This window comes from Phycodurus eques, chromosome 6 (assembly GCF_024500275.1).
Source record: "Phycodurus eques isolate BA_2022a chromosome 6, UOR_Pequ_1.1, whole genome shotgun sequence".
Classification (NCBI taxonomy): domain Eukaryota; kingdom Metazoa; phylum Chordata; class Actinopteri; order Syngnathiformes; family Syngnathidae; genus Phycodurus; species Phycodurus eques.
The window spans coordinates 1101011-1118786 of record NC_084530.1 but is presented as its reverse complement, the minus strand read 5'-3'; the positions used below and the strand labels follow the sequence as shown (position 1 = coordinate 1118786).

General features: G+C 43.5%; 1 protein-coding gene across 4 annotated transcripts in view; it reads right to left on the bottom strand.

Moving 5' to 3' along the window:
- Positions 1 to 17776, bottom strand: part of LOC133404385 (palmitoyltransferase ZDHHC5-A-like) — a 115166-nt gene that overhangs the window by 49541 nt on the left and 47849 nt on the right. For all 4 annotated transcript variants that reach the window (XR_009768820.1, XM_061680222.1, XM_061680220.1 and 1 more), the window contains 4 exons: positions 14712 to 14814; positions 12174 to 12265; positions 11529 to 11655; positions 778 to 883 (listed from right to left, as the gene is read on the bottom strand). Coding sequence is in view for 3 of the 4 variants with exons in the window: in XM_061680222.1 (XP_061536206.1) it covers positions 778 to 883; positions 11529 to 11655; positions 12174 to 12265; positions 14712 to 14814 (428 nt within the window). In the remaining variant the exon portion in view is untranslated. The remainder of the gene's footprint in view (positions 1 to 777; positions 884 to 11528; positions 11656 to 12173; positions 12266 to 14711; positions 14815 to 17776) is intronic.

The following is a 17776-nucleotide window of genomic DNA, read 5'->3' as shown; positions in this document are numbered from 1 at the left end:
GTGGGGGGTGCTTCGGGAGTGTGGGGTACCGAACACCCTGATACGGGCTGTTCGGTCCCTGTACGACCGGTGTCAGAGTTTGGTCCACATTGCCGGCAGTAAGTCGCACTCGTTTCGGGTGAGGGTTGGACTCGGCCAAGGCTGCCCTTTGTCACCGATTCTTTTATGGACAGAATATCTAGGTGCAGCCGAGGCGTAGAGGGGGTCCGGTTTGGTGGCCTCAGTATTGCATCTCTGCTTTTTGCAGATGATGTGGTTCTGTTGGCTTCATCAAGCCGTGATCTCCAACTCTTACTGAAGCGGTTCGCAGCCGAGTATGAAGCGGCTGGGATGAGAATCAGCAACTCCAAATCCTCAGTCGGAAAAGGGTGGATTGCCCTCTTCAGGTCGAGGATAAGATCCTGCCCCGAGTGGGAGAGTTCAAATATCTTGGGGTCTTGTTCACGAGTGAGGGAAGAATGGAGCGGGAGATCGACAGGCGGCTCGGTGCAGCGTCTGCAGTGATGTGGACTTTGTATCGGTTCGTTTTGTTAAAAAAGGAGCTAAGCTGAAAGCCGAAGCTCTCAATTTACCGGTCGATCTACATTCCTACCCTCACCTCCAGTCACGAGCTGTGGGTCGTGACCGAAAGAACAAGATCCCGGATACAAGTGGCCAAAATAAGTTTCCCCCGCGACCCGACCTCGGATAAGCGGTAGAAAACGAATGAATGGATGGATGGATGGATGGATGAGTGAGTGAGTGGATGGATGGATGGATGGGATGTTTTGTTATTACCCTGTGTGCTCCCTCTGGTGATTCCAGGGTAGTGGAGTTCCGGTTTTGGAGGAGGAGCTTCAGAATCACATGACTGGCTCTCTTGCCTGTCCAGACTTGATTTGGACTGAAATGATGAAACACAACACAGTTAAATATGTCTAGTTTCAGGGCTAATCAACAACCAAATAGGACATAAATTAGTATAAAGTTAACATTCGCCCCTGTGGGCCCACCCACAGCACGGAACTTCAAGGTCTGGTGCTATGGTTGTGTCCTGAGGTGGTCAGCAATGACATTTTGATAGATCTTAACTCTATAGATAGATCTATCAAAAGATAGATCTTTTGATAGATCTCAACTCTACCCATTGCATGGGGTCTGGAACCAAACACCCGTAAAACAGTGTGCACGCAACTTTAGGTGTTGAGCAGCTTGTTGATAGCGACTAGAAGTGTCTAGTGGCGGTGAAATTTGCTAAGGAAAAAATATCAAGAGTTGCAACGCAAAAGCTGTCCCACAGAAAGACAAAAATGGAGGCACGCCTACTCGCAGACTGCCTATCACGGCATTGTTTGATGGGGGATTTCCTAACCCTGCAAAACCAAAGAACGACCACATAAAATTTGTCAAAAATAAAGGTTTATTTGCAGAAACCGTGAACAAATGTAAATGTGAAGGGAGCTTGTATATTTTGAGAAAAGGATACTGAAATGTTATTTATGAATTTATGATTATCATTATATATATTTATGTTTGTATGATATGTAATGTGTTTTATGTTTAAACTGATGTACAGCACTTTGTTCCAGCTGCAATAGTTTTTTTGAAGAGCTCTATAAGTTAAGTTGTATTTTACAGTTTATTTTTTGTAGCATTCTGAGTGAATAAAGGAAGATAACTAATACAAAGCAATATAAATAATATTTGGTATAACGTATTTTTAATTAGTAATTCATTTCAAACATAATTGGACAATTAATTATTTGAAACACCAAAAAATCTGAGGGCCTACTTGGGAGCCGAAAGAGCTGGCTCTTTCTTAAGGAGCCGAGCCGACAGAACTGTGAATTGCTCTCTTGACGATGTAATGTTACTGTAATGGCTCAACAAGCATGCCGTTTTTGTTTTCCTGAAAAGTGATGGTTCTGGAGATGCGAGGAATCTGACTGATGCCAGCGATATGCATGTACATACATACTGTATTATATACAGTACATATCCAGTGGGTACGGAAAGTATTCAGACCCCCTTAAATTTTTCACTCTTTGTTATATTGCGGCCATTTGCTAAAACCATTTAAGTTAATTTTCCCCCTCAATGTACACACAGCAGCCCGTATTGAGAGAAACAAACTGAATTGTTAACATTTTTGCAGATTTATTAAAAAAGAAAATCTGAAATATAAGTATTCAGACCCTTTGCTCAGTATTTAGTAGAAGCACCCCTTTGAGCGAATACAGCCATGAGTCTTTTTTCACGCCTGGATTTGGGGATCCTCTGCCATTCCTCCTTGCAGTTCCTCTCCAGTTCTGTCAGGTTGGATGGTGAACTTTGGTGGACAGCCAATTTCAGGTCCCTCCAGAGATGCTCAATTGGGTTTTGGTCAGGGCTCTGGATGGGCCATTCAAGAACAGTCACAGAGTTGTTCTGAAGCCACTCCTTCGTTATTTTAGCTGTGTGCTTAGGGTCATTATCTTGTTGGAAGGTGAACCTTTGGGCCAGTCTGTGGTCCTGAGCACTCTGGAGAAGGTTTTCGTCCAGGATATCCCCATACGTGGCTGCATTCATCTTTCCTTTGATTTCTACCAGACGTCCTGTCCCTGCAACTGAAAAACACCCCCACAGCATGATGCTGCCACCCCCATGCTTCACTGTTGGGACTGTATTGGAATGGAATGGAATCACCTTTTATTGTCATGAACATGCATGCATGCACACAAAATTTGTTCTCTGCATTTAACCCATCACAGTGAACACATACACGTTAGTGGAACACACTGGAGCAGGGGGCAGCTGAAGTGCCCGGGGAATTGGACAGGTGATGAGCAGTGCCTGGTTTTCTCCACACATACCGCTTAGAATGAAGGCCAAAATGCTCTATCTTGGTCTCATCAGACCAGATAATCAAATTTCTCACTATCTTGGAGTCCTTCTGGTGTTTTTTTTTAGCTAACTCCATGTGGGCTTTCATGCGTCTTGCACTGAGGAGAGGCTTCCGTCTGGCCACTCTGCCATAAAGCCCTGATTGGTGGAGGGCTGCAGTGATGGTTGGACTTTCGAGAACTTTCTCCCATCTCCCGACTGCATCTCTCGAGCTCAGCCACAGTGATCTTTGGGTTCGTCGTTACCTCTCTCACCAAGGCTCTTCTCCCCCGATTGCTCAGTTTGGCTGGACGGCCAGCTCTACGAAGGGTTTTGGTCGTCCCAAATGTCTTCCATTTCAGGATTATGGAGGCCAATGTGCTCTTAGGAACCTTAAGTGCAGCAGAATTCCTATTGTAACCATGGCCAGATCTGTGCCTCATCACAATTCTGTCTCTGAGCACTTCAGGCAGTTCCTTTGACCTCATGATTCTCATTTGCTCTGACATTCACTGTGAGCTGTAAGGTCTTATATAGACAGGTGTGTGGCTTTCCTAATTAAGTCCAATCAGTATCATCAAACACAGCTGGACTCCAATAAAAGTGTAGTACCATCTCAAGGATCCATCCATCCATCCATTTTCTACCGCTTATCTGAGGTCGGGTCGCGGGGGCAGTAGCTATAGCAGAGACGCCCAGATTTCCCTCTCCCCAGCCACTTCATCCAGCTCTTCCGGGTGGATCTCAAGGATGATCAGAAGAAATGGACAGCACAAATTTTTAAGGGGGTCTGCGTACTTTCCGTACCCACTGTATGTACGTGTTTGTGTGCACGCATGCGGCTGTGTGATTTTTTTTTCTCTCTGAATGGAAGTTACTTCATATGTGTGAATAAAAACGGTTACAACTTCCTTGGTAATATGAGTCCAATGTGTGCACAATCTTGGTGGAATTTAAAAAAAAAAAAAAAAACATGGACTTAATACCTCTAAGATCCTCCACAACATATACATTCATGACTAAAATACATGACCTATTCTACTGTTCACAATCCTGACAAGTTTTTAGTGCAAGTAGTGACAGAAATGTCATGGTAATTTTTCGGGGGTCCGCTTAGAGAACACTTTGGAATTTCGGCCCGTATGTGCTGAAGAGTGGATATTTTTTACTAAAACGTCAGCAAATCGGGTAAGAGTTCAACCGAATCGCAAACGAAACGAAAAGATGGATTGCAGCGGTAGAAATCCATACGAGGACGCAAAAGATGTCGTAAAATGTGGCTTTTCTGGGTGTGTATAGACGTTCCGCGCGGGGTTTTTAGTATACCCTATTAAACTTGTAGCAATTGGTAATTTCCAAAAAGTCAAACATCATTGAGTTTTCAGGGCGAAATTGAAAGTATAAATGAGTGCTTTCGCAAGCAGACGTGTGTGCCGCACATACAGTCCCCTCCAGTTGCCAGAAATGGTTTTGTACACTTCAGAATTCATTCTGCTGCTACTATCATGAGTTGCATCATCAGTCAAGATGAGTGAGCCTGTACTAGAAGCAGCCATGCAAGCCCAAACCATGACATTAATCTCCACCATGCTTCCCAGATTATCTTGTGTGTTTTGGATCACAAGCAGATCCTTTCTTTGTCCATACTTTGGCCTTTCCATCACTTTGGTAGAGGTTAATCTTGGTCTCATCAGTCCATAAATCTTTGTTCCAAAACGTTTGTGGCTCATCTCTGTACTTCTTTGCAAAATCCGATCTGGCTGTCCGATTCTTTTTGCTGATGAGTGGTTTGCATCTTATGGTATGGCCTTTATATTTCTTTTCTCAAAGTGTTCTTGGTACAGTGGATTGTGATACCTTCACCCCTGCCCTGTGGAGGTTGGCAGTGATGTCACTGACTGTTTTCTTTGGGTGTTTCCTCACAACTCTCACGTTTCTGTCATCAACTGCTGTTGATACCCTTGGCTGACCTGCTCGATGTCTATTGCTCAGTACACCGGAGGTTTCTGTCTTTTCAGGACATTCCAAATTGTTGTATTGGCTAGCCCAATGTTTGTGCAATAGCTCTGATCGATTTTCCCTTCTCTCAGGTTCAAAATGGTTTGCTTTTCTCCCGTAGACAGCTCTCTGGTGTTAATGCCTTCTTAACAGCAAATGCAGTTTTAAGAAGTGAAACCCATAGCCAAAAACAAGCACTATTTAATGTTTAAGCAATCAATCTAAAAGACAACACCTGAGCAACAATAAACAGCCATCAGCCACATGTTCCAATACTTTTGCTCACTTGAAAACTGGGTGGGTTCAAACAAAAGGTGCTCTGTCCTGAGTTGTTTAACACATCTAAATTTAAATCCCATGAAATAAAATCTGGAATTCTGAACTTTTGTCTCATATTCATTCTTTGATCTGAAACCCAAATGTATTCAGTATACAACAAAAAATAAAGGAACTGACGTTGCCATTCCAGTATTTTGGGAGGGGACACAAAATGGATGGATGGACGGACTGTACTTGTACGCTACACTCTCTTTGCTCATATAGGGTTGGCACTGGGTCATGAAACCTATAAGCCAATGTGGCTGAACAGTATCCAGTCCTGCTCATCATTATTGGCACCCATGAAGTTTAAGTACTAAATGTGGAATATCTCCTGAAGAAAATGAATCAAGTGAAACAACATGTTTGTTTGATACAACCATTTGAAAATATTTTTTGTTTTTCGGGAGGGGCCTGAAATTTGCCATTGGGGATGAGAACCCTGCAAATGTTCAAGAGCTTGAACCTTGAACAAATTACAAAGGAAAAGTGGACACACATTGAAACAAGCTGTGAGCGTGCTGTGACAACGCGAAAGATTTCCAAAGATGAAAAACATGGCGGTGAAAAAAAAGTGGATTCTTCGATGTCGACCTAGGATTTACTTGAATCGACAAAGACACAGACTAGTGCCCTCCTCGCAATCGACAAGAAATTGTCAATTACACTTGACTTGCTTCGCCAAGAGATCACAGAACTCAGAAACAGGTTGGAGTTCACACAGGAGCTAAAATTAGATCATCCTGCGCTCCGATCAAACATGATGTCGACATGAACTAAAAACTCTTAGATTGGAATATAAAATCATGAAAGAAACTACGCTGGACATTTAATCACGAAGCATGCGCGACAATCTAATTTTCTAGGGTATTCCTGAAAAAGCACCGGAAGCCCCGAGGCGCAAGTTAAAAAGTTCATGATGTCCACGCTCAAGATACAGCAAGCTACAGTCGACAACATTACATTTCACCGTGTTCATTGATTGGGAGGCCCTCGTCCAGGAAACCAATCACGTCCCATTATTGCAAAGTTTGAACACTTTCAGCAAAAAGTGTTCGTGAAATCAAAATGTAGTGAGCTAAAAGGGACTTGGTTTAGAATGAACGACCAGTTCCCCAAGCAAATCATCGAGAGGCGTAAAATCTTGTACCCAATGATGATGAACCACTGTGAGAAAGGAGGCAAACGAGCGTGGCTAGTTGTCGACAAGCTATACGTCCACGGCCAACTGTTTATTGATGCCAACGTCACGCCCTGGCTCTTCTAGATAAGTACTTCTTTCTGATCTGTTGTTATTAATTGTCAAAAGTGTATTGTATTTTGTTTCATTCTTTCCACTTTTGCTTACACAAACAAAAGAACGGAATCATACATGCCACCAGCATGAATTCTCACTCCTGTCTGTTTTCCTGCTCTGCTTGTTTCCACACACACTAAACACACAAGTCGCTCAAAACTCTCCTTGTGCACTACAAACAACCACCACACAACACTTACCCGTTTGTTTTCTATGTTCAGTGTTTGTTTGCTACCCTTCAATGTACCCTGGCCTTACTGTACTTAAATATAGCATATTTATCCAACCTCTTTAAATAAAATTTGTCAACATGATACCAAAAAAATTCCCCAAAACTGCCCAAAAAACAACAAAGAATACATAGTACCTAATCTATTTAAAATTACTATACATGCACCCATTACTGTATATGTCACATTTAACTTTTGTGTCAGGGAATGTCAATGGCATTCGATCGCAGGCAAACAGAATTAGGATGATGGATTATATCATGAAATTTTAAACTGCCCTCCTCCTATTACAAGAAACGCACCTGATTGAGTCAGAATAAAAATGCCTCGTTGACTAATTTCACTCAGGTTATCTCGGCCTTTTATAACAGTAGACAAAGAGGAGTCTCAATACTACTTCATAAAAGACTACTTTTTACAATAAATAGTACAGTAGCAGATCCAGAAGGCCAATACATAATTATACAATCTACAATATTTAACAAGCTTTAACCTTACGCTAAATGCCCTGATACAGTAGATCGCTCAAATCTAAAAAATGGCAATCAGCCACAATGTGCCAATCAATATATTAGAGCAGTATATGGATGACATTGGACTTGTGGACATATGGAGGCTGAAAACCCGTACAAAAAGAGAATATACATTTTTCTCATCAGTTCACTGTTCTTTCTCAAGAATAGATTTTTTTCTCTCAAACAATTCGGCAGCTCAAAGAATTACCTCCAAAACACATCCAATCATTATCAGTGACCACGCACCAATTTCTCTCACTCTCAAAATTGAGTGAAATCTGGGACCCCCACCAACATGGTGCTTTAACACTATTGAAGGACTCTGATTCTTTCGTGAGGAAGGAATGGGATGAGTTTTTGAAATTCAACAACTCCCCAACCATATCCCCATCTCTGCTGTGGGAAACCGGGAAAGCTGTATTGAGAGGTCGAATCTTATTATACTCTTTGTACAAGAAAAAATAAAAACAAAACATTTTTTAAATGAAATTGAGGAAAAAATTAAACGCCTCACAGAAGAATATGCAATTAATCTGACAGATACGCTTAGAAACCCACTTCAAAAGGCAACACATGGTGAAAAGACACGTGCATGCTGTGGAGATCTTGTCCTCTTGTCCCTGTGTTTGCTGCTCCGGACTCTGCGGGGGTGGGACTTTTTTCACTCCTTCCTGATCTCAGGGGTGGGGGGAAACCACTGGGGCGACCTCCTGGGGAGTAATGGTGGTGTGATGGTGACTCGCCCATGTTCCGTGGGTGCTGGGGCGGTGCCGGCTGGCACCCGCCTGGGTCCCCCGCTCTGGGTCCTGGTGGGGTCGGTGGGGCCCCCCTGTGGCTCCTCGGGCCTGCTTCCTCCTCTTCTCTCCGTTCCTTGCGTCCCGCTGCTGTCGCCTCGTCCTCTTGTGGGGCCTGATGTGGGGTTCTTTTCCCTGCCTGGTTCGGCGGGGGCGGGGGGTCTACCTCCCACGCTCAGGAGCGGGTAGTGGGTGCTGGCTGGAATGTGGAGGGGGGGGGGGGTGGGTGGTCGGTGGTTGTCCGGCCTAATGGGCCCAACCTGCAGGAGCCATGCCTCTTCATCACTCACTTAGCACACACTCACACCATTCACTGTATATATTTTTCTCACTAATCACATCTGGGCACATACACATATCAAACAAAGGGTTCCCGGGGGACTGGTATGGGATCGGGAGGGTGTGGGTGTCGGGTCGGGTTTCAGCAAGTCTGCGCCCAGGACACTTCTGTCAGTCTTTGTGCATGTAAAACGGTATCAATTCACTTGCATGTAGCCACAGGCACACACCCCTAGGACTCTTTCACTGGGTTTGGGGTCACGCACTTACTGCGACAAATAATTCATGAATATGCAAATCGCTTGTCTATCCCCTCACTTATACTCTCGTCCTGCAGACTTTTATAATTTACATAATTAATGTCGACACACTTCAGTTGTACACCCGGATTCACGACCCTTGTCCTGCATTCTTCTCCTGTCCTTGTCCTGTTCTATCTTGTCCTGCCCTTCCCTCACAGGGTGTAGCATTACAGCCCCATGCAACACTCATATTTCATGTTTCATTGTTGTAGATAATGTAATAATTTACTTCTCTCATCCTGTTTACAATGAGTGTTTTGTCTTTTGTCTTTGTTTCTCGCTCCCTTCTAGAAACGTTCTGTTCGACTGATCAAGTCTGATTTTTCAATAAACCTCAACTATAATACCACAGCGGAAGCTTAAAAACTCCACTGTGACACAGTAAAACTGTTCCGGCATAAAAGGGATACAGATTTTCCATTCTGCTTGACCTAACAGCCGAACAGGACAAAAAAAAAAGAGAGAAAAAAAAAAGGCAACACATCAATAAGAATTCATCTTATCAAAAAGAAAAAAAATTCTACAAGCCAGACAAACTTTGAGTACAATAATAAATCAGGCAAATTTCTTCCAAACCAACTTCAGCGCAAGAAAGAAAAGTAATTAATTACAGCCATTCAAGATTCAAACGACAACTGAACACAGTCACCGCTATAAATAAATGAAATATTTTACAATTGTTATAGCAGCTTATACACATCTTCGAACAACCCAAACCAAAAGGAAATTGAAACTGTTATTAAGGATCTCAACATTCCTCAATTACATACAGAAATTAAAGACAGTTTTGATGTTCCTTTAACCAACACAGAATTACATAATGCATTAAAAAATATGCTATCGGGACGAGAGCCTCGGTCAAATTCATTAAACATTTTTGGCCAATACTAGCACCTCTATTTTTCAGAACAGTCAATGAGATCAACGATAAAGGTCTAATAAGTAGCCATATGAACACAGCTTCAATTAAATTATACGCTAAAGTTCGGCAAAGACTCCACTCTCCCGGCTAATTATTGGCCCTTATTACTGATTAATGTAGATATCAAGATTATCTCGAAAGGCCTTGCAGCAAGACTTGAAAAGGTACCCCCGTCGATAATCGACAATGACCAGACAGGTTTCATTAAAGGTAGAAGTCCCATAAATAACGTCAGACGTTTATTAAATTTCATAAGCATGTCATAGCGTAAAAATCTAAATGCAATCATCATGTCACTTGACGCAGAGAAAGCTTTCGGTAAAGTTAACTGGGCTTTCCTGTTTGCAGTACTTCACAAATTTGGCTTTTTAGACTCATTTATACATTGGACAGCAACATTATAAAAATCGCCGAAAGCGACAGTCACCACGAATAGGTTCACATCACAAAGTTTTACTTTACAAAGCGGAACCAGACAAGGATGTCCACTCTCACCAATGCTATTTGCAAGATTCATTGAACCTCTTGCTACCGCTACACATCAAAATGCTAACATTAAAGGTATCTGCTCGCCAGTGACAGAACACAAAATCAATCTGTATGCTGATGATATTCTTTATTTACAGGAACCCAAGTATTCTCTTCAGGCAGTTTTGGAAAAAATCTCATCTGATTTAAGACACTGGAATAATTTACATCACTACTGGGAAGAATAGCCACAATAAAAATTAAAACCTTACCTCAAATAAATTATTTATTCTCAATGATTCCATTTAAACCCACATTTAAATGGTTTCAAACATTAGAATCTGCCGTCAAAAAAAAAAAATTTGAATTAGTTTATCCACTCTTCAGAAAGGTAAACAGGAGGGAGGCCTAAATGGTCTCAACTTTAAACACTATTATTTCGCTAAACTATTACAATACCTCATCAAATGGATGCACCACAATGAGGACCATCATTCTTGGCTGGTAAAGAAGGAGCTAAGCCGAAAGGTGAAGCTCTCAATTTACCGGTCGATCTACGTTCCTACCCTCACCTATGGTCATGAGCTGTGGGTCGTGACCGAAAGAAAAAGATCCAGGATGCAAGCGGCCGAAATGAGTTTCCTCCGCAGGGTGTCCGGGCTGTCCCTTAGAGGTAGGGTGAGAAGTTCGGTCATCCGGGAGGATCTCTGAGTAGAGTCGCTGCTCCTCCACATCGAGAGGAGCCAGATAAGGTGGCTGGGGCATCTGGTTCGGATGGCTCCCGGACGCCTCCCTGGTGAGGTGTTCCGGACATGTCCCACCGGGAGGAGACCCCGGGGATGACCCAGGACAGGCTGGAGAGACTGAATCCTTCGGCTGGCCTGGGAACGCCTCAGGATCCCCCCGGAAGAAATGGATGAAGTGGCTGGGGAGAGGGAAGTCTGGGCGTCCCTGCTAAAGCTACTGCCCCCGCAACCCGACCCGGATAAGGGGTAGAAAATGGATGGATGGATGGATATTGAATTGTGAGGGGGAGAATAGCCATAGCCCCCCTATAATTACCAAAACATCGGTTGTAATTTACATAGCATATGTATAACTTTTCACATTACTATATTTTAGCATTAACATAATTTTGTTTTATGTGCAGGTTTTACAGTAAACTACAACTGGGAGTGACAAACAGCCTGAAGCAAGTACGTTTTGCCTCTCATTTGAAGAATTGTTCACCATCTGCCAAACTGCACACAGCGACTCATTAAAAAAAATGGTACTGAAAAGACTATTTGAAGGCAAGGTCCTACGATGTGACTATTTTGCACATGCACAATGTGATGATGCTCAAACGAGATATTGTGCCACTCTAATAGATGGATAAATAGTGCCGATGGATGGATGGATGGACGGACGGACGGACGGACGGACAGACAGACAGTGCTGTGAATAACGAATGGCCCCTTTCTAAAATTCTTAGTTTTTTGCATACTTTCCCAAAATACATAGATACGTTTGATAGACACCCATGAATACCCAATTCAGTTTAGCTCTAATGATCTTATCTCACCCTATGTAGATCTCCTCGTAAACCATTTTTCAGGATCTTTGCATTTCGCTGGGCGTCAGTCAGTTGTGGCTGTAGAAATGGAGGCTGAACACACACACTCTGCACATACCTCTTCCTATCCAAATATCTGCAGAGGACACAAAAGGAAGTAAGGTTCCGTCAGCCATTTACCTAAAAATTCTGCAGTTAAACATGCGGCTATTGTGGTGTGGTCATATTTGGCTTGTCAAAAAAAAGAGCAATCATGTGTGCGGGAATCTAGGCTATGATCACATTTTAAAATATCAAGTGTGGACAGACAGAGCTGGAGAGGATGCGGTTTCCCACTGTTCAAGAACATGTCCAACTACACCAAATACACAGTTGACAAGTCTTGATTGTTACTTACTGATTTTTCTCCAACAGGATCCTCACATAGGTCCTTTATATGTTAATACCTTTTGATGTAATTGCTATTTTTAAGGCAAGCAACAGTAAGATAGCTACTAATATTTTGTCCAATGTGCTGCCTTTTGCAAAATTTTTGCAATTTTCATTTGCTACCTGTTATTATTTTTAAATGTCCGTGGATACCGTGACAGAAATGTGTGACGTTGAACGGTGACGGTGTGATAACAAATAAAAAATAAAAATGTAAACATGAACCTGGGTGCCTGTGAACTGCAGAGGACATGAGTGACATTCTTCCAACACCCATTGGTAAAAGGGTTAACTCCTCCTCGGAACTTTCCTGTCACCTTAAGAGAATAGGAAAGTAGACATCAACGTCAGAGAAACGTATATCTTGAACATGACAAGTACAGTGGACCCCCGCATATTTACGGTTTGGCATTCGCAAGTTCATCTATTCACAAATTATTTTGGGGGGGGGGGGGGGGGGGGGGGGTGGAGCCTCCATTATTCATGGGAAAATGTGAATGGCCTAGTCGTGATTTTCTGTTATGTATCACTGCAACAAATATTGCGTCTGGGTGTGCAGTCCCGTGTTTGTCTATGATGCACTGTAATGCAGCAGAGCTTGTGCTGTAGTCGTATCGCTCGTGTTGGGATGTAACCAGCCAGCGTGAAGCCAACACTGAACTTCCTTCGTAAATAAAAAGGTCTGCACTTTACGAGCAGCAATTCAATGTTCATCGAGCAGTATTTCTCCATCACCTGAACATCTACACACACACTGTAACTGGATGGCTGAGTGTGGTGTGCTTGAGGTTTTTTACCTGTAGCCTTCAGGTTAACATGTAGCCCTCCTCTCTTGTCACTCCTACCCCTCCTTGGGTACATCAGCTGATGGTTACTTATTCTGCTCGGGTTCGGTACTATAGCGGCATGCTGGATAATCCTTAGATGCGCTCAACCTGCTCGTGGGATGTAACAAGTATATGCCAATTTGCAGATAGTAACTGACTGGGGCAGGTGAGGTCCCGTGCTTGGAAAAAGCTAGAGTCCAGGACATCCGGTAAGCTTTTCAGATGTCCAAAAGCACTTCTCTGTCATGTTATCTTTGAGTGTGTTGTGCAAAGTTGATGAGCTTTTTTTCCCTGACTTTCCTGGCTACAGGATGTTGTGCGGCGATGACACTTGGGTGTTGCTCCGTGGACCCAAAGGGTTGTGTTCCCTTGAGATGTAAATAAAAGCTTGCATTGTGTAGTATGCCTTGCCGTCTGATTGAACCCCTTTACACAGAGCACTGAATTCTACATACACATAATAGCAGCAGGAAAAACAAGAACAAAAGTTGGTGTTGTTTATGGCTGGGTGTTGTGAAGAATCTCGCGATTTGATTCGATTTAAAATGTTCAGACTCCAATTTAATTCAATTTAGATTCTTTAGGTTGGGATTAGATTCAATTCTATATTGATTTCAATGCTTTGATGATGATTCAGTAAGAAGTAGAAATGGACAAATAAAGTACCTGTTGACCGTTTTAAAAATATATATTTCCATGCCCATGTGAACAGGGGAATGTGGAATGTCACCTCACATTTTTGAGCAATAAAACATCTGAACATTTTTACACAATAATTTTGTTTGTGCATAAGCAATATGAAGGTTAAAAAACCATGACAGTTCTGTATATGTGTTAGATATATTTTAGTAGTTATCATTTATTTGCTTAGCTTGCATTAGTATTTTGCATTAGTAACTTGCATTAGTATTATGGACAATATTTAGATAGAAAGATGTCTCGCCTTCAAGAAGATGACTCAGCAACATTTGATGGAAGGGCGCCTTGACCAAGGACGTGATCGGATGTGGTCGGGGACGGGACAGGTGTCGTCTGGTCCTATGTTTTGTGTTGTGTCTTAATGCTGTGAACATTATGTCTTGTAGAACCCTCCTATTTTCAAATAAATGTAGGAGCGACGGGGGAGATTGTTTAGAGCGTGTTGAGAGGCTGTAACCTGAACAATCTCCCATGCGCCCTCCTCATGAGTAAAATGACCAACGTCTTCATTCCTTTTGTGTTTATTCATTATAATGTTTGGTAAGATAAATCCAACAATATGTCACCTCAATAAATGCATTTAATGTTATGTAAACAATATTTCTTTACTTTTGGAAACTGTGATGAAAATAAAAATTCTGGCTTGCACAATTTACAAAATACCTTACTTTTCTCTATTTCCTGTATTCCAGAATTACAAGGGAATCTGAATTGACCCAAAAATCAAATTTAAAAGTTGAAAGCGCTGACTGCATGCAAAATATTGACCTTTGTATGATGCAATTTATATATATATATATATATATATATATATATATATATTGTCATTTACAAATTTACAGCAATGCAAGTATGATTCAAAAAAAGAATAGTAACAAAATAGTTGCAGCTCACTGGTAAGTGAAACTCTTCTATTATACAGTATGTATATATTTTTTAGAATAGCAACACAAAAAGTATTAGACGCCGCTCATTGAGAGCTTTCTCTACAGCCGGCCTGTGGACTACTCATGTGGTCCTTGGGGGCCACCTGGTGCCTGCGGGCATCATGTTGGCGACTCCTGGTTTAAACGATTAATATAGGCAATTATAATCACCTTTGGGGCAGTGTCAATCATTTGTTGGAATCTGCTGTTCAATGTCAAGCTCGGTTGCTATCCCCGCGAATACCGGGAGTCCACGTTAGTCAAAGAGTATCTCTGGGAGGGAAAACAATCTGATGCTAAGGATTTTCTACCTGCTCATTAGTAGTTCTGCCCCTTGCCACAAGAACAATGTGAAAACCAGTGAGACCAGCAACTGGAATGAAGAACAGGCCTGCAACACACATTACAGCCAGCCTGCAAAAGAATGTTAAGGACTTTATTGCCTGTGAACATTCTCATTCATACATGTCATTTCATTCTCAAGGCATTGAATTAATTGCGACTGGAATGTTGTGGTTGTCTTAGAAAACATTTCACCTTTTGTTCGAGTAAAGTTTCATCACTTCAAGCATACTGGGCTATATTAGAACAGCACGAGCCTTAGTGTTGGTGTGGAAACCCAATTTTTTTTTTATCCCATAAAGCCTAGTACACACACGAGGATTTTCCAAATCTTAAAAGATTATTTATCAGTGACAGACCCCACACATGAAGATAAAACAATCTGGTATTTCACAGATTTGGTCGTATTGTGTGTGGTTTGCTCCAATAATCTCGACACAGGACACCACCCACATAAAGATTATGTTCTTCCGCTGATCTCAAAGTCTCTAGTGATCTCACAAAAACGAAGACGAGCAGACACTTCCGGGTATGTGCCAATCTTTGCAAAGTGTTTCCAAGGGCACCGGATGCAAGACCATTGTGATCAAAAAAGACTTGCTTTGGAAAATACTTCTTGCTGCCTGGGGAACACAATACAAACTATGACATCAGGTATGACATGTTTGTTCGTTTTGTTAATTGTTTTGCAGGTGCTTTTTTGATTGGCTACATTCCGTTCCATATCACAATTCACCACGTTTTGACTCAGGAGAAGTCGGCTTCCCCCACACACAAAGAGTTTTGGCCGTGAATACTGAACACTCTTCTTTATTGAAGATTGTCGGCCCCGACCTGTTGTGGACCCTAAAATCCGGACAAATTCACTCTTAACACACCTCAGACCTAAGGACAATCTTATAGGACATAGACAAAGATTAGACATAGGATTGTCTGGTGTTAGACGTGCTCTGTTGGGAAGACACAAAAAAACAGGCTGATTGTCTTTATGTGTGTACCGGGCTGAACCTAGAGGCTGTGTTGTATGTTTTTGTTCTTAGAGGCTAAATTATTGAGCCTCTTTGGAAGGGATGAAAGCACAGCATTGTACGGTATGTGGGGAAACAGGTGATGTCATAAGCCTCCTCTGTTTAGAGTTGGTTTTTCAACCTTAAAGGGAAAATATGCAGTTTCCAAACCGCTAGCCATATTTGAACGTAGCCTCATTTCAGTCCCCGCCCGCGCGTGTCTCTGGCCAAAGAAACACTCACAGCTCACTAAACGTGGACAACAACAAAAAACCAAGAAGAGACTGGTTCAACTGCGCTCGACTGGCCACCTCAGAGTGCATCCTGGTCGACCATGATTATGTCGATTGCCCACTGGAATTGACCTGAAGGAAGGGATCGCTGCGTTCCGCTTGCTTGTGGCTGTCTCTAACCACCTCGGGATCAGCCACAAGCGCATAACGTTACACGAAATCTTACCGTTTTTATGTTGTAGTTTATGGAATGTACAATCAACTAAAAATATAAGAGATATGATCAACTCACCTGACGACGGTCTGGTGACGTACACGGTGGTTTTCCAAGCTTAGCCACCCGGTCGCATATAGGACAGACATCACCAGTACATATCTTTACCTTTGATTTGCCCTCCTTGAGGAGTCACCTTATCGTGGTGGAGGGGTTTGTGTGTCCCAATGATCCTAGGAGTGAAGTTGTCTAGGGCTTCACACCCCTGGTAGGGTCACCAATGGCAAAAGGTCCAAGCTAAGGGACCAGACAAAGCACGGCTCCTGGAGCCAGGCCTGGAGGTGGGGCTCGAAGGCGAGCGCCTGGTGGCCGGGCCTGAACTCATGGGGCCCGGCCGGGCACAGCCCGAAAGAGTAACGTGGGTCCCCCTTCCCATGGCCTCACCACCTGTGGAAGGGGCCATGAGTGTGAGCTGGGCGGTGGCCGAAGGCGGGTACCTTGGCGATATGATCCCCAGCTACAGAAACAGGCTCTAGGTACGTGCAATGTCACCTCTCTGGCAGGGAAGGAGCTTGAACTGGTGTGTGAGGTCGAGAAGTTCCGACTAAATATAGTTGGGCTCGCCTCCACACAGGGCTTGGGCTCTGGTACCAGTCCTCTTGAGAGGGGTTGAACTCTCTTCCACTCTGGAGTTGCCCACGGTGAGCGGCGCCGAGCAGGTGTGGGGATACCTATTGCCCCCAGCTCGGCGCCTATACATTGGGGTTCACCCCGGTGGACGAAAGGGTAGCCTCCCTCCGCCTTCGGGTGGGGGGACGGGTCCTGACTGTTGTTTGTGCCTATGCACAAAACAGAAGTTCAGAGGATCCACCCTTTTTGGAATCCTTGGGGGGGGTGCTGGAGAGCGCTCCCGTTGGGGACTCCATCGCTCTGCTGGGGGACTTCAATGCTCAAGTGGGCAATGACAGTGAGACCTGGAAGGGCGTGATTGGGAGGAATGGCCACACCGATCAGAACCCAAGTGGTGTTCTGTTATTGGACTTCTGTGCTCACCATGGATTGTCCATAACAAACACCATGTTCAAGCATAAGGGTGTCCACATGTGCACTTGGCACCAGGACACACTAGTTCACAGTTTGATGATCGACTTTGTGGTCGTGTCATCGGACTTGCGGCCGCATGTCTTGGACACTCGGGTGAAGAGAGGGGCGGAGCTGTCAACTGATCACCACCTGGTGGTGAGTTGGCTCCGATGGTCGGGGAAGATGCCGGTCCGACCTGGCAGGCCTGGGAACGTCTGGCAGAATCCCGTCAGAAGGAGTTTCAAAACCCATCTCCGGCAGAACTTCATCCACGTCCCATTGTGAGTCGGTGGGGAGAATACGGTGGGGACAATACAGATCGGTGCAGCGTCTGCAGTGATATGGACTTTGTATCAGCCTGTTGTGGTGAAGAAGGAGCTAAGCCGAAAGGCAAAGCTCTCAATTTACCGGTCAATCTACGTTCCTACCCTCAACTATGGTCACGAGCTGTGGGTCATGACTGAAAGAACAAGATCCCGGATACAAGCGGCCGAAAT